This window comes from Lutra lutra, chromosome 3, assembly GCF_902655055.1.
Source record: "Lutra lutra chromosome 3, mLutLut1.2, whole genome shotgun sequence".
NCBI lineage: Eukaryota > Metazoa > Chordata > Mammalia > Carnivora > Mustelidae > Lutra > Lutra lutra.
Genome location: NC_062280.1, coordinates 56,716,409 through 56,733,864, shown reverse-complemented (window position 1 = coordinate 56,733,864; position 17,456 = coordinate 56,716,409). Strand labels below are relative to the sequence as shown.

At 42.9% G+C, this 17,456-nt stretch overlaps 1 protein-coding gene and 1 long non-coding RNA gene across 12 annotated transcripts in view; one reads left to right on the top strand and one right to left on the bottom strand.

Moving 5' to 3' along the window:
* The first annotated feature begins 3 nt into the window (after positions 1–3).
* On the top strand, positions 4–11,941 carry LOC125095437 (uncharacterized). Of its 2 annotated transcripts, none has more exons than XR_007125882.1 (4): positions 4–710; positions 2,829–2,953; positions 4,304–4,398; positions 11,894–11,941. It is a non-coding gene; the product is annotated as an uncharacterized LOC125095437 (long non-coding RNA). The 2 variants fall into 2 exon arrangements; XR_007125883.1 differs by lacking the exon at positions 4–710 and adding an exon at positions 2,095–2,139.
* The window catches only part of PKP4 (plakophilin 4), a 247,115-nt gene continuing 239,014 nt past the window's right edge, over positions 9,356–17,456 (bottom strand). For 7 of the 10 annotated variants that reach the window (XM_047721819.1, XM_047721815.1, XM_047721816.1 and 4 more), the window contains 5 exons: positions 17,213–17,297; positions 16,972–17,089; positions 14,138–14,266; positions 12,326–12,399; positions 9,356–10,365 (listed from right to left, as the gene is read on the bottom strand). In XM_047721819.1, coding sequence (XP_047577775.1) covers positions 10,117–10,365; positions 12,326–12,399; positions 14,138–14,266; positions 16,972–17,089; positions 17,213–17,297 — 655 coding nt within the window. In that variant the 3' untranslated portion in view covers positions 9,356–10,116. The remainder of the gene's footprint in view (positions 10,366–12,325; positions 12,400–14,137; positions 14,267–16,971; positions 17,090–17,212; positions 17,298–17,456) is intronic. The other 3 variants (XM_047721821.1, XM_047721824.1, XM_047721822.1) reach the window with 2 other exon arrangements.

Below are 17,456 nucleotides of genomic sequence, written 5' to 3'. Positions count from 1 at the left end.
GGCCCAGCCTCTACAATGCTCAGATGTTCTTTCCCTGCCAGGACTCCTGCAATGCAGCCTTTCTCTAGTTTCCCTTCCGACCGCTGACGGGAGGGAAGTTCTGCTCAGACCTGCATTGTGGACTTGACTGTCAATGTAGAGAGGCGAAGAGAAAATAGTGAAATCTGACTTCCATAGTCAGGTCTACCCATGCGCAGCAGAAAGAGCTCACCGGAAGGTGTTCCTGGGTTCCGGTGCAGTCCCGGCTTGTGAGGCGGGACTTCCGCCCTGAAGACAGACTCTCTTATCTCCTCTCAGGGAGGTGGTTGTCTTACAGCTTGAGAACCTGTCAGGCATTTTGCAGCTTCGGGTGTTCTGCACATAGTCCTCTTCTCTCAGGGGAGCAGGCACAGGAGTTATGTGTGTTAAAACGCCAGATGAGCGATTTCGTTTGCGAAGTGGGACTGATCGCTTGAACCAGAGCAGAAGAGTCTGTTCTGTGGATAACTGGATGAACCGAACTCACCCTGAACTCCCCAAAGCAGGATTTCAGGCCTCCCCGAGGGCAGAGCGGGCCTGGTGATTCCACTGTGCAGATTCCACCGTCCGGATCCCACAGTGCAGGAGGCTCTGGCCCTCACCTGGAACCACGAAGCGCCCTAACCTGACCTTTTCGTCCTCTCATCACATGGCCCCTCCCCTGCCCTTGAAGAGGAGTGAGGAGTTAAAAAGTGAGTGGAGCGCGAAGGGAAACAAAAAGTTTGCTTGAGGGTTTTCCAGAATGTCCATAGTTCCCTTTTAGACTTGCAGGACTGTGAGTGACCGTTGTTCAGGAAGGTCTTTTTCCACAAAGTTAGGCTCCCTTTGAGCCTCCTAAACTTTTCCCAGGCGGAACTGCTGGCCTGACCCCCACCTCCAGCCCAGGCCTCAGCTCCAGCTGAGTTGCCTGTTCTGGCTGAGCTGGAGGCAATGGGCTGGCCCAGATAGGGGAAGAGCTGAGGGAGGGTGGGATGCTCTCTTGGGTTCCTTTGATTTTGCAGCCCATCTGCGGAGACTCAGAGCATAGTTTGCGAACAGGCCACTTTGTAGTTTTCTGTAGTTTTAAAAACATCAACTTTGATTTGAGCAAATAAGGTGTTTTCCTAGGTATGTTTGCCCAGGCAAACATTAAAACTCGTTTGCATTCTTTGAGCCTAATTTGGCCCAGGAGCTAGTAGGATGAGGAAGGATGTTCCTGATTCTGAGAGAGATTGTCACATGGGTTTACTTTAGCATAAACATAGAGTATGTGAAGGTTGGAGCCTTCTGGTCTCTTCTGAGACCCAAACGGCTAATGGGACTCCAAAATCCAACAGATCTAAGTTACAGTCTTCGATTAATGTGAGCTTGGAACACTTACTCTCCATTTCTTAGGACAGTTTTTTCTCTTATAGTCTGTCTTAGGACTGTTGTAAGATTAAATGAGATAGGGGCACCCGGGTGGCTCAGTGGGTTAAAGTCTCTGCCTTCGGCTCAGGTCATGATCCCAGGGTCCTGGGATTGAGCCCCACATCATTGGGCTCTCTGCTCAGCAGGGAGCCTGCCTCCCCCGCTCTCTCTGCCTGCCTCTCTGTCTACTTGTGATTTCTCTCTGTCAAATAAATAAATAAAATCTTTTAAAAAAGATTAAATTGGATAATGTGGATAAGGCACTAGCACAGTCTTTGACACCAGTAAACATTCAGCAAAGGGTTATTCTTAGGTTTGTTTTTACCCAAAACCAGTGAGAGAAACTCACTGTTGTTTTTTTCTTTTGCTTGACCTTCTTCTTGTCCTGAGTTCAGCTGATTTTCTCCTTAACCCCCTGCCAATCATATTTATTTCCTGGCACCTTTGCTTAGAATTAATCTGAAGTTCAGCTTGAGTCCCTTTTGCTCTCTGAGGCTTTCCTTGACAGCTCAACTCAGACTCGATGGGTTCAGTGAGGCTCAAGTTCTTGAGGTAATGGCAGCCTCATAAGCCTCCAAGTTTTTCCAAGATGCCTAGGTCATTGTAGGGGAATACTCCACAGACTCATAATGAGTTAAAGTGACTCACCCGAAGAAGGCGGCTGCCATTGTGAGTCTACCAGGCTTCAGTCAGGAGCACACAGAGCTATAGGTCTCCAGCCAGCTGCCTAAGGTCAGTCACGGACCATGCAATGGCTATTACTACTTTGTTTGGTTTTACTGTAGAAATTTTGTTAATATAATCTTACATGGACATATGGTATAGAAACTGCTCATCGTGGGCTGCTATAGATACAGTGGGGAGATGGGTCCATAGTCCTTCTCCATTGACTCCTGAGGTGCTTTTGTGGACACCCATGGCTCTGCCCCTTGGAGACTAGAAGTCATAATGAGGGTGGGGTTTCTGACCACAGATTACTGATGGTAACTGGCTTTTGATGGTTAACTTCTAAGCTATGAGATGGAATAGTAAATTGAACCTGACCTGCTGGGGACAACCTGAACTTGAGAAATTTCATCCACTTTTGGTTATCTTTCAAGTCTAGGGAGGGATGAGTACTATGGCTTCTCCCCAAGCATGGAATTAATACAACACAGGTCTCTGGCATGGGGCTTACATTCATAGGAACCAAAGTAATGGAAGGGTAGGCATCACCTCATAGAATCATCTGAATCCTACACAGAGACTGATTGTGACCTTCTTTTATCCATCTCCTCATTTTCCTTATCAACAGAACTCCTATATGAGTGGAGATGGCAATGGGCCCAGGTAAAAATAAGATGTAAGGGTGAGGAAAGATCTTTTAAGAGAATGATTTAGTTGGCAGGTTCAACTTTCCTACTCCTTTCTCCTTGTTGAAGAATGAAGATGTGATGGTTGGAGATTCAGGCGTCAGCTGGGAAGCCCTAAAGATGAGGCCCATGCCCAGAGAATATGATGTAACCTGGGTCCAAGAGGACATTATAGAGCCACCATCCTAGTATTGGTCTGTTTTTCTATGTTCATTCCAATATGTGAAGGAGAGAAAACCCAAAACCTATAACTCATCTTGTTGAAGCCACAATTTTGGATGGATACTTTGTTATTACCAGTCAAGTATAATTCCTTAGTGATGATACATCGCCACTATGACTCAGTGATGTGGCCTTGGAGGACAATATTAGTAATTTCAAGTGGTATTGGACCAGCTTTTCTCCAATTAAGATGTTTTATAATTATAGGCTTGAAGAGTTTCAATACCACCTCACCTTTCTGTTGATAGTTTTTCTTTATAGAAGAGTTAATTATCAAAGAAACAATTAAAAAGTATGGCACATGAGAGAAAAATGAAAAAGGAGGCATCTAATTATTTGCAAACTGAGTAAACACACCATTATCTTTTGACCACAGTTTACAGACAAGAATGAGCCTACAGGTTACTAAGTCTAGACGTAATTGCAGTGATGTTGGTGGACGTGTAAATATTTTATTCACTTAGCTATAGAATGTGCTTCCTGGTTTGTCTTCAGAAAATATTTTTGTAAAATCTTGAAATACATCCCTCACAGCACAGTCGTCTCTTTAATGTCCAGATCTCCTCCTATGATGGTATTTCCATCCTGGAGCCCATCTGGATTGAATTTTTTCCTCTAGTTCTCAGGAAGCTGGGCGTACCTCATTCTATTCGTTCTTGTACCTGGGAAGGAAAGAGAGTTCCTTGCATTGGGCTGGGACAGCCACTGTCTCTGAAGAACTCTGAAGAGAGATGCTAGAGGGATTTCATCCTCCCTGAAGTCATTTTATTAGATTAGTACTCAGTGGATGGCAGCTCATCAAGGCCAAAGCTCAACATGTTACATTTTATTGCCAGCAAATGAAGGTAAATTTCAGGGGTGTTTCCTCTGGGGGAGCAAACAAACAGTTATAGGGGATTTCTGAGGGAAGAATTGGATATTTTCCCATTGAGCTCAGAATTACATCTTTGACCCAGCACAAGTTGTGTTTAGTTGTATTTTACAAGGTAGTGCATTGGTCAGCTCTGGAATCACTGGGTTGTGAATGGAGGGTTAAATAGTCCATTGTATTATGAAGTCTTTATCAAAATTCCCCCAACCATTGGATGGGCTTTAATAATGAAAGAGCTAGTTATGGCTCATGCAGACAATTATCATAGCACAAAATGCTTTTTAGTGATTTTGAGTTAGAATTAGGCAACAGCAATAGGCACAAACAGCCACTTATGGGACATGCCAGCTGCTTCTAGCAAAGCTGCTGACATAAAACAGGGAATGGCACTAAAACAGATATAATTCAAGTCATAATTTGCTTGCTAATAATTTCCTTTTTGTCTCTACAGCCTTGAAGGATTGTCCTGAATAAGTGCATTCATCAAGACAGCAAGTCAAGTCAAGCCATCAGGCAGATGCATAACAGCAAACTGCCATCACAAGGGTGAGTGAAGCTGGAGACAAAAGTCATGGTCTTCTTTTTTTTTTTTTTTTTTTTTTTAAGATTTTTATTTATTTATTTGACAGAGAGAAATCACAAGTAGGCAGAGAGGCAGGCAGAGAGAGAGGAGGAAGCAGGCTCCCCGCTGAGCAGAAAGCCTGATGCGGGGCTCGAACCCAGGACCTGGGATCATGACCTGAGCCGAAGGCAGCGGCCCAACCCACTGAGCCACCCAGGCGCCCCAAAAGTCATGGTCTTCTAAAGTGAGGCAGAATTGACAAGGACCAGTGGAGAATTGTTACTGTGTAGGGATGGCCGTTCAGGGCTGCACATAGTTCTCTGAGGCTGAGTCCATTCCTTGGCACAGGCTAGCAAAGGGCAGCTATCCATCAGGGTGGAAATCGGCTAGAGAATTCCAAACATGGTTTGCATTCTTTATTCTCTTCCAGCTCCCTCCCCAGCAGCATTCTAATTAAGAGTAAGACTATTCTCTACTTCTCTAGCAAGGATTTCCTTGACCTACAGCAAAGATCCTTTCTGATTCAAAGTGTGCTCTGCATCTGTAGAGTTAAAAGTCCCATTAGCTGCTCTGCCTCTGATTTCACTGACCTGTTTGTTTTGCTGCTGATCTCTCCCGTACCTTGCTGAAAGGACTTTCTCCCCACACTCCTTCCCTGTGCCTTGGGAGGCACTGAGGTGGATGAGGTATTTATTCACACCTCTCTTTGGATCATTAGGTAAAAGGGGTGACACACTTCTCTCTCTTGGCAACATGTTTAAATATGAGCCTGTTTTACTTCTCAACTTACTTTCTTGTCAACACACACGTAAATCTGTATAGGCATGGCTCATTCAAAAGACATTCCCATATAGTGCTTTTCAAATATGTATTTTCTAGAATTCTGTTTAAATTTAACTTTGGTAAGCTGTCAGCTTTTAAATAGACTTTGTGTATATAACTACAAAGAATTTTGTACTACAATCTTTTGTTTGAGAAACTGCTTGTTGGTCTGCAAATGGTCCCCTGTAGATGGAGGGCCGGGAGAGACTGAAGAGGTGGACCATCCAGATATGTAGGTGACAGATTTAATAAGCAAGATAATTTATGAGGCTTGTCTTGGGTGGCCACAAAATGAGCAGATCTCTGCACCTGCCCACCAGAATCTTTGACGTTTATAAAGAAGCCTTAACTGGGTTTAGTAACATATGCCATCCAGATGGCCTCAATGCCACATTACTATCTCAAGGCTGTGTCCTTGCAGCAGCTTCTAGGGTGGTGAAGGCAAGCAGAATGCTTATTCTAAGGATGTTTGGGAAGGGGATCAGGGGCCTCTGATTACTTAGGTCCAGCTCTCAAGTCAGTTGGTGTTCACATCCTCTCCCTGACCACCTCTAACAGCACATCTTAAGTTGATAATTTTGGAAAGTTTAAAATTTATAAATCAGATTTTTCTCAACTCTGTAATCACTCTGATTCTAAGTCATAAAACTAAGCCTCAGACAATGTCATCACATATTTCCTTAGTGCCTTTTAAGACAAATGTTAATAACTTTTTAAATTGGAATAAACCTTATATGTGATAAAATGCACAGATCTTAGGTGAACATTTTCATGACTTTTGATAAATGTATATACCTGTGTAAGAGCCCCTCCCCCAATCAAGATATAGAACATTTCCATCATCTCCAAAAGTTCTATAGTCAGTATCCACCTGCAGAGGCAATAATGGTTCTGACTTCTACCAGCATAGATAAGTTTTACCTGATATTGAAATAGGATCATCCATTCTTGTAAGTATCTGTGGCTATTCTTTTTTAGTTCTGACTAGTATTCTATTACATAAATGTACCATTCTCCATTCTCCTGTTGGAGATTTGGGTTGTTTCCAGTTTTTGCCTATTATGAATAATGCTGTTATAAACAACTTTTAAAAAATCTAGTGAAGTGAACAGCAGGGGCCAAGTTTACAAATATTTTTTTCCTTATAATCTAATTTGATCATAGAAATAACATCACCATCCAGTGGATTTAGATCTGTGATGCTTTAAATGTATTACTGAGGCCCCCCAACAAAAGGGTTATCTTGTGGAGGATTTTTTTTCAATGGGCCTATATTCAGAGGCATGACTCAGAACGTCCTAAGGAGAGTTCTCAGCCCACCTAAACTGTCATACACACCAAGACTGATCAGGACCCAAGTTTCCCAAAACATGGTGCATGTAATACCAGTTGTGGTGGACAGTGAATTCTGGTGGTCCCTGGAAATTTGTGTGTTTAGTAATTAAGTGTTCATTTTTATGGTGACTTTTTAGGTATGGCAGGTGATGGTTTTTCCTTCAGGGATAAAGTTTCCTTTGGAAAATTAAAGACAAATATGAACATTTTTCATTAATAGCTCAGTTGGAACTCAAATGACTGAATTTTAAAAACACTGGTGTCGTAGTTAAGATAGACCATGGTACTAATCTGGCCTTGGCCACTTACAGACTGTGTCATTTTCAGCAAGTCGCTCCATGGGTGCTTTAGGATCTGTAAAATGGGATATTAGTACAGATTTCATACAGTCACTATAAAGGATAAATGATAATATATATGATACTTAGAGCACACAGTGTGTGCTCGAGGAAGTGAACTATTGGTATTTCACTGCAATAATTAGTCATGTGGACAACCACATATTGGCCAGGGATTAATTATTGGATTAATTAATGGGTCTGTAAGGTCAACATTTCTGATACTCATGAAACATCCCTGGGCTTGAAAAGACATAACTTTAAATAGTGCATAAGCAAAAGATAACGTACTCTGGCAAGAGAAAACCTCACCTCTCACATTTCACTTTTAAAACCAGTTATGATACTCCACATCTCTGTCACTTTTCCAGGCAAACTCCACACCTGAAATTCTGACAACCAAAATGTCAGGTCACAGGGCAGGAAGGTAGAGGGTAATGGCATGTGGGCCAAGTGGCTTTCACCTTGACTGCATATGACAGTCATCTAGGGAACTTATCAAAAATACTGGTGCCTGGACCCCATTTCTTGTGCTTTTGATTAGTCAGGATAAGTCACAACTCCTAGTTGTGAAAGCTGCCCAAGCGGTTCTAAAGTGCAGTCAGGGTAAAGACATACTGGTCTAGCTCACCAACATTGGCTCAGTTCAGCTCTGACCTTGAGAGATGCAAGTGAAACTGCACTGAGCAGAACCACAGACCTCTTCTGGGGGGCTGAATTCTGCATGCTATCTTGTAACGGAAGGGCATCAATGCAGAGTCAACTTTGGGGGCATCTGAGTGGCTCAGTTAGCCAAGTGCCTGCCTTTGGCTTGAGTCATGATCTCAGGTTCTGGGAGCGAGCCCTGTGTCAGGTTCCCTGCTCAGTGGGGAGTCTGCTTCTCCCTCTCCCTCTGCCTCCTCCCCCCTGCTCATGCTTATGCTCTCTGTTAAATAAAATCTTTAAAAAATAAGTCAACTTGGTTATAGCAGAGCTTGTTTATTCTTACACTTTGGAAGGGATGGTGGGATTAGCTTTTTGATCAGTGATACAGTTTTCTGTCTTTCAGGCTCTGTCCATAGCTTCTTATCTCTAGTCACAAAGAAGGAGCCTTATCGGGCATCTGATCTTCTGCCCATTCCTCACCCACAGGCCTCTTTCTGGCCCATTAGGAGGTCCAGGTGGATGCCCAAGTGAGTTCTTTGTAACCCAAGTCTGGATGTTTTCTGAAATGCTGCCTGTCAGAATTAGGGACCTGGGTCCACTAAGTTACCCAAAGACATATGAGGTCACTAAAAGCAATAGTCAGTTACTGTCACTTAGCTCATACCAGCTATAGATTCTATTGTATTCCTGACTCCTCGAGAGAGGGCCTTCAACCCAGACATGAAGATGTCAGATTCAAGTCAGTGATTCAAAGCACAGATGGCTACCCAGAGATCTCAACAGTTTTAATGCCATTTCCTTGGGGAAGTCTGGCAGTGTCTGCCATCTAGAGGGCTGTTTGCTGAAATCTGCCAGGGTATGTGAGGCCTGGGGCAGCTGGGCAGTCTTACTGTGGGTCATTTCAGAAGGCATGCACGTCAGAAAGTCCCCCACTGAGACTTTAGGAATATTTCTGTTTGTATTTGGATTTCCATTTCACTTTGGATTCTAATCTTGGGCTGCAGTCCATCAACAAGAGAAATCATTTTTCTCCTAGATCTCTTTCCATATACTCACAAATATAAGCACACGTTCTAATCTATGATTTATACCTCATTTGCAGGATATACTGAGCTCAGTCAACAGCTCTGGGTTTGACTTGCCAAATGGGCAGTTTGCCATGTAAGATCCAGGGTAGAAACCGTACGACTTAGGAGGCCTCCTGGGGCTTGTGCCCCTCGTCTCAACAAATGGAGAAAAAGCTTACAAGTAATGCTTCTTGGTTACTGGAACCCCTTTCATGGATGTGGGGCTTCCTCCACTCTGTCTCTAATCCAGGGATTATTGTCTCATGGGATTATTCAGCAAAATAATTATTTAGAATTTGTTTTAGTTTCCTGCATTGGTGTCAGGTAATTAAGTGCCCAACCGTTATTTTTACCTAATTATTGAGTTCTTAAAAAAAAAAAAAACTGCCAAAAGGAGTCATTGTCAGTTTAGTTAGGGCTTGTCTTACCAGATGTAATTTCACTCAGGTGAAAAGCTGTGTTAAATACATATAGCAGTCTGAAGACCAAAAAAAAAGACAAGTACATTAGATTCAAAACAGATTCCTCCAAATAAAAATACTAAGGTAGATAAAGATGAGGAAATTTCATAGTTTCATTCTTTGGTATGGTCCCTCTCATAAAGTGTATAAAACTAGGAAAGTCCATAATACTCAGATATATTTAAGCTATTTCCAACATGCAGTTAGGTTCACATTTATAGAATGTGCTTTTCCATATTACACACAGAAAATAAAAAAAGAACAGGGAACAAATTTCCAAGGATGAAATTTCCACATTTATTTTTCTTTCATGTGCATAGAAAATGGCAGTGAAGTGTCCTATGAAAAAGGCAGGGAATGGGCATGGCGCTTCTATACCAGACTGGACTTTGTGCTTCAAAGGTACACTATTCATTTGAAAACAAAGGATGTTATAGTTTGTTTTTAATTGCTAACAACTCCTTGGGTTTCCCATTTGTTTTTTAAGCTGTCCGTTTTCTTCAAATCTCTTTTCAAATGACACACTGCATTACAAATGATGGCACTTAACCAATGTGGCATTTCCATATTTACACCAACAAAAGAAATTTACAAGACATAATAGCATACAATCTTGACATTTAGTAATAGCAATAAAACATGAAGGGCATCCATTTTATTATTTTTTTCTGTACAAACTATCAGAACATAACTTTATTCACATTAAAAAAATCATCTTTAATTTGATTTGACCTACACATCCCCCAACTCATTTCACCCATTTCTAAAACCTCTCATCACATCGCCCACACCTTCACCCGACTACAGAATCTACAAGTAATTAGATCTAACACCTAAATAGAGCTTAGAAAGTCCTCTCTCCCAAAGGTTTCCTTACTTCCCTGATAATTCCTCAAAAAAGAAAAAAAAAATATGCTCTTCACTCAGTCCTTCCATTTCACTTTCACATTTCATCAGCAAATCAGCAAGACGGATTTTTCATCTCAATCCAAACAAGGTTAGAAAGAAGAGTTCCTCTATCGAGCATCTTGATGCTACACCCACGAGTCTGGGGACCCTGGGTACTGTTCTGCCCTATAAGAAGGTCGTTTTGTGGAATAAAAGTCTACATAATTTGTGGTCGATTTCAGTCCATACTGTGTTGAATAATCAGAAGAAGCTGGAAAGTGAACTCGGTCATCAAAATAAGGATCTTCATAGCTATGAGGAGACTGCAAATACAATCTGTATGCGTCAAAGTTCTTTCTGTTGGAGTCATCTTGACTATAATAGAGCTGTTGATGCTGTTGATGAAATGAAAAAGCAAATAAATGAAAGCAATTTTTGGAAATATGTGTTTAAGGGAAATTAATGTGGGTTTCTTGCTTCATATTTTTAAAGCAGTATTTAATATTTGTGCATACATGATTCAGAGTTCTTTCTGGTACACGCTGTAGATTTACTATTAGAGTGTAAGGATTTTAAACTATGTTTACAAGTGGGCTGGCAGAGTTTGCTCAAGTCCTGTTCTAGGGCCTCTAGAACTTGGTGTCTCTGGAGAGCCCAAGATGGCCCCTTGGTACCTCTTTTCCCCTTAGAGGTCCAGTTCTGTGCTCTGCTGTGGAGCAGCCTGTTACCTGGGCATGCCCAATGAAAGGATGGCCTTGATTTTTGTTTTGACACAGGGAACCATGAGTAGTACATCATGAATTTGACTGTAGATTGGATATTCATGCTTCAGATAGTTGTGTATGTACAGAACCATCCTTTAAAACATTTACCTCAGAGATGAAGATTGAGTCCATCCCTCAGTTTTAAAAGAAATGTGAGGTATTGTTAAAGGAGTAAGCAATCTCTGGGCAGCAGGATAATAAAATTGAGAGAGACACGTGAGCAAATAGTTCTAAAGGAAACACCTTCCCCATGTCAGGATTAATAAATTTGTAAGAAAGCAAGGTGAAATCCATGTGGGCATTCACCTCAGGGTACCCTCCCCTAATTTCCTTTTGTGTTACCTTATCTCATCTCTGACCTCAAATTAATTTCTTCAAATATGTTTGGAGAAAAACTGTCATGGCTCTTAATGTCTGTTTTCCCTCTTGATCATGCCCCAAACCCCCCACTTAGTAAGATGTAACAAATTCACCATGTACATATAAACATCATGTTCTGAAACTAAATTCATTCTAACATTAAAAGCATTTCAGAGCTAAATTCCCTTTTTAAGTTAGTTATGATTTTAAGATTTTTTTCTCCTGACTTAAAAACTATAGGATAAATTATGAATAATTTGGGAAGTTCTTTTTTTTTCCATCTACAGAGAAAAGATGATGAAATGGAGGGAGATCTTATAAGTATCCTTATCTGAAGTTCAGGATGCAGGGTTGTTTGGAAAACCCTAGCTGCCTTTGTATTATTGGAAGGTAAAAGGAGAGATCAGATAACCTATGTGAGCATGGCATCAAGAAGGACTGATACAGGGGCGCCTGGGTGGCTCAGTGGGTTAAAGCCTCTGCCTTGGGCTCAGGTCATGAGCCCAGGGTCCTGGGATTGATCCCTGCATCAGGCTCTATGCTCAGCAGGGAGCCTGCTTCCACCCCTCTCTCTCTGCCTACTTGTGATCTCTGTCTGTCAAATAAATAAATAAAATCTTAAAAAAAAAAAAAAAGGACCGATAAAAATTTTAGGCCCCATGAAAGCAGAGCTTGGATGCCACAACCATTAGTTCCCACTCTGATGGAGAATGGGGTCCACCCCAGTAAGGCTGAATCCCCTTGGACTTCTGAGATTAATGGAGACCTGGCCACTGACTCAAGTGTTTTCAAACCACAGATGCTTGAATGTGGAGGGAGTCATGAAGATGGGAAATGAGATGTACAAGAAAGAACAGTGAGATGAGAGAATGAAGTGTGCTTACCACCTTTTTCCACCCAGAGGATGGAAGAGAATTTGGACGTTAACAGAAAAAAGGAGTGGGAAAAGGAGATTGTTGGGCAAAGACTATGCATTAAAGACTTCTCAGGTGGTTCCCATCAGTGGCAATGGTGATCTCAGCAGCATGGATTTGAGTACTCAAGCACATGAAGCTACTGTGGAAGTACTTTGCTTAAACCACAGATGAGCTTCTGAGGAGCAGAGATCCCCAGAGAAAGCTCCTCGGCCCCTGCTGTGTTGGGCCAGCTCTGGTAGGTCAACCGGCGTGGACCCCTTACGGTGTTCATCCCTGCTAATCGGCCTTCTGTAAAAATGATATTGCAAATTCACCTGTAGCCGTCTATTTTGTTCTCTTGCTGGTGAGGAATAGGAACTGATGTAAATTGGTGAAGGTTTGCTGGAGCCTGTAAGAAAATATTTTATGCAATTAAAACTAGTGCTCATTACTCCGGGCCATTAGGCTGTGTGGGCTCCCTGCACTAGGGCTGGTGCAGTCCCTGACAGGGCCTGCCTTTCCCAGTACCAGGGGAGACCGGGACAGGCAGCCGTCTGAGTTCCCCGGATCTAGCTTGGCAGCTGCTCACCTCAGGGCTGTTAGGGGATAATGGATATGGCAAAGATAAGTCACGTGTGTGTTTCACCAAAAAGCAATACCAATCCAAAAAGGTTGCCTTCTCAACCTCTGGTCACTGTGGGGAGCTGTGCATACCTGTGAAGGTTTCCCTGGCTGGCTCTGAACCAGGCCTTGCTCCTTGAGCCGATGGACATCGCTTTTCAGGGCTCTGAGCTAGAGCACTGGGTCAGATGGGGGAAGGGAAACATATTAGAACAAGCTCCCTGCCTTCAGAACAGGTAGGATCCAAAGTCCTGGGTCCCGGAAGGAGCAGGCACAGGCGTGTTCTAAGCAGTCTGGCCAAATGGGGGCACAGTCTTGTGTTTGCCATCTTTAAGTACATTTTAAAACAAGAATCTGATAATCAGATGGCTGTCTTGTTCAAGAGTCCACAACAGACTCCCGATGATGTCAATGGCTACCCTTCTAGTACTGTTAGGGCTAGCAAAGATTTTTTTTTTTAATGAGGAAAATGAAACATACTTGAGGCAAATTAGTTTATTGAAGCAAGCAAAGAAGATACAGAAGGGCATGCAGGCTAAAGAGGCGATCTTTAAAATAAAGCAGGCTGCTGCAAATCTGAAGCAACAATGCACTTCAGTTTGTGCATTTCCTTTGCAAAGAGCTTGGTGTTTGAGATGTAGCATCTGCAATTTTCTGAGCTATTAACTGCCATAGTAACAATCGTCGATTAGTAAACAGTCCTGTGAAATCACAATTTCAAAGACAACAGCACAACTGAGACGGCTCCCCCAGCAGTTGTTAAAGTTGCCACCAGCTTTCATTTCTTTTTAATAAATAGGGTTTTTTTTTTTTTTTTTTTTTTTTTTGAGGAAAGAGTATTCTTTTGTGGTAGCTCAGTCACACCCGTATTTGAAAGCTCTAGAGTAGTTATAATTTGCCAGAGAGTTGAGAATGGGGACAATATGAAATCTTGGTTACTCTTCGGGCTGGCATCCTTTACATAAATTAGATACCCAGCTTTCTGAATGACATAAAAATATGAATACTATGCAACATTATTTTTGTTATTCTTAAAATATAATCACCGCGGGAAGAATCACATTATACATTTTGTTATTCATTCAAACTCTTTTCTATGAAAATGTAAATGAAATTGATCTCCATTCTCAGATTTGAATTTAAGAGATGAGCCAGTCTAGGAGATGCGGCCTTACAAAGCATTCCGGAACGCAGAGTTCTGACACAGGGGAAACACAGGGAGACACTGCAGGGACAGGGCAGGAGCAGAGCGAAGGGACTGCAATGGGGGACAGACAGAAACCATCTCTCTTGGAAGCGGTGCTCTTTTTATTTGTGGTCAGTAAGCCACTACCTTAACTTGTTTTCCTTAAAACAAGAGGAAAAGGCAACAACCCCGGAAGCAGGAAATGGAGAGACTGGAATGGGGTCAGCTGCTGGGGGACCGTCTCAATACAGGCAAGGGCTACTTCCCAGGCCGATGGCGGGGTGCCTGGAAATGAGTGGCTTTTCGAGATACTCTATCACACACCCAGCTGGCGTCTTACCAGGGTATAGGCCTTTATGTGTGGCATCCCCTTGGCTATTGTAATACTGCATAGGTGGCTGGGTCCTATCGTATTCAGAGCGAGGGTCTCTGATTCCTAACAGTGCTGGTGAGGAGGAGGTGCTGCCGACTGAAGGGAGAGGCAGAGGAGGAGGGAGCGAGAAAGGAGAAGAAAGAGAAAGCAGACTGTCAGTGTCTCTGCGAAATCCTCTCTGGAAAAATAAAGGTCAGCAATTAGAAATGCCACGCAGCTGGTGCTGAAAATCAGCTCTCAGAGATACTGTGAGTTGAAGAGCAGCCAGTGCTAAAGCCTGGGAAGGCGACCCCCAGTCCTGCTGCGGAGAGACCCGGAGCCAGCATGGCCCTCCCAGAGCTGCCGCAAGAGCTGAGGTGCGGGCTGCCTGGTTAGGGGCGCAGGGCCCTAGCCGTGCAGCCTTCTCAATGGTGGGCCTCCGAGACTCCAGTCGGTCTTTACAATTGTAGGAGAATAACTTATTAGCCATGTAAGAGTTCCATTTGCTATTTTATGATCTCAGTTCCGTTGCTTGTAAAACACCCATCTATTATCCTTTATGGACAGCTCTTCAGTAAATAGGTGTTTTATGGCATATTTCGATTTTTTTAGTTATTTCAAAAATATCTGCATCTTGAAATGCGTTTGAGTATAAGTGCCCAGCCCATAAAATTTATAGTTCTTTTTATGGTGATCAGCTGTCAGGGAAATTTTGTAAACTCAGTAAGACTGGCTCCTCAAGAAGTTCACAGTGCTTACAAGCCGAGCCTTGCAAAACCCCAGACATTTTTTTTTTATCCCAGTTAGAGCCAAACATATAATAATAAGTATCTACCCATAGGTATCCTTGTGAACATTTCTGCACAGAAGGAAAGCATCACACTCCTTTTTTCTCATTAAAAAGTCCTCTTGCTTGCACGAAAGTTAATTCCAAATAAAAGTGGTCACTTGTTCACTTGACCCACTGGAAAGCAGGTGCCCCCCACCCCCAAGCCTTGCAGCCAGGGGTTCTGCAGGCCTTGATGCTTTCAGAGGCAGACTGACACTAAAATATTTTCCCTAAAAAGTCCCTTCACTGACACAGGGTTACTGTGTGTTCAACAAAGGTGGACGTGCACAGGCAGTGTCTGTGTGCTACTCACCTTGCTTTCTTTCTGGAAGGTAAGAGGACAAAGAACGCGCCCACCTACCTCCCACAAGTACATTAGCAAGGCATCAGGTTAGCGCTGAGAGATGGGAGGATTAGCCCTTAGCATAACTGGAGCAACAAGTATGAATTATATCTTACCTCTGAAACAGAATCCAAAAAGGTACCTAGGAACTTGGATGGGCCCATCAGCATTGTCCAGTGTGTACATATGAGGTCCTCAAAATAGGTTCATTGCTTAGTAACTACGCCCTCATCAGTCTGAAATTATTCTTTTGCCTATACTACATATGCCTTTTGTTAAGCAGCCAAATCTCTTGTTTCCCCTGACACCCCTATTTCGGAGTCCCTAAAGGATTCTGAGTTTTGTAAAAGAAGACAGCCTCGGGCTACACCTGGGAGCTCAGCAAGGATGTCAAAAACCAAGCGTAAGTCTCTTTGAAGAAAACAACTCAAAATTTAAAAACTAAGATAAAAATATACACCATACGCAGCAGGCACAGATAATTTAAAAAAAAATTCCTCATACAAGTGGAGATGTCCAATTATGTGGCAAGATCTGCCAGTCCTATATTCGTCTTTTTGGTCACATTTGTCCACATGAGAAATAAGACTGCCAGCAGTAGCACAGTTGAATACAACAGATAATATTATATGTCAGAATGGGGGATTTAAAGCCAAATAAAAAAGGTATTTATTACTTTTCCTATTTCATTTAGTTAGGAATTAAATTTATAGAACTTGGCTTGGTAGTAATATTCTGCCCTTACATATAAAAAAACAGTCTGGGGACTCCTGGGCGGTTAAGCCTCTGCCTTTGGCTCAGGTCATTATCTTAGAGTCCTGGGGATGGAGTCCCAGTTCTCCCTCTAACTCCCCCACCCCAACTTTCTCTCTCTCTCTCTCTCAAATCTTAAAAAAAAAAAACAACCCAACCCCCTCTCCCCAGCCAGTCTGAGTCTCAGAACATTCTTTCTACTAAATTAGGCACTAAGAAGTAGGTAGTGTGGTTGCCAAGATTCCCAATTTACACATCAAAGGGAATTCCTGCAAACCCACCTGTAGGGCCTGTTGCCATCAGCCCTGGATCTGGGGGTGGGTGGGGAGGCAGTCCTGGAATACAGCCAGGGGATGGAGGTTTAACTGGGAAGGAGGAAGGTACAGAAGATTGTGGCTCCCCCAAATGCTGGTATGAAGATCATGTCTAAAGGACTCTGTTTCTAAGAGTTCTCACCAAGAAAATTAAAAGATCACTTTGGAGGAGATTCCAAATGTATGGCCAGTGGGCAGGCAGGGCAGCTGTTTTCAAGTGTAACTAGTGGTTCTCGAAGTCTGCTCCACTCCAGCATCCACATCACCCGGCCAGCCTGTCAAACACGGAGTCCCCAGCCCCTTCTCAAACCTAGTGAAGCAGAACCTTGGGGGAGATGGGGTGGAGGGCCTCGGGAAACATTTACGTGTAAACTTGCATAAACTTAAAATGGAAGGAGGAAAGTGGGTCTGTGGTTTCCAGTGGCATGTAATTCCCAAAGAAGGCTCTTGGATTGAAAAGCAAATACACCTCCTAAGTGTTTGGAGGAGACAGGCTTAATAGTCTACGCTCAGTCTTCTTTGGCTGGAAAATGACATCTGTCACACAAATGTTCCCTCGAAGGAGTGGAGTTTGCCCACTGACCTGACTGAATGATGGGTGACATCTGTTGGTTGGTGGTTGACAAGGAAGGATGTGATTTGAATCGGTCTCGCTCTAACGTTGACACAGGTGTAATAAAATGGTTCTGATTCCACCCATCCTGTGGAGTTAAAAGAGAAAAAGAAACCTCTCAAAATGAATAATGACATTTCATTACAATAAATGACTATGGATGTGTGCTTTGATGAATGCTAATTATGCCAGAGCTATTCTTGTAAGTTACCTTTTTATAAATGCTCCGGAGGTCCCGATATTGCCATAATGTATTCAAGACCTGGGCTGCTGCCTTCACCACTTTCAGAGATGATCTAGGGAGACAGCGAAGATGTTAATGAATGTGGGCGGCACAGCCTCAGGCTCACTTGCAGAGATTCAGGCTGCAAACCAGCGGCCAAGATGCCATCTCTCCAAGGACCAGAGGGCACAGGGGCCGCTGCTGGAAAACATAACCAAGGGATCCGATGTAC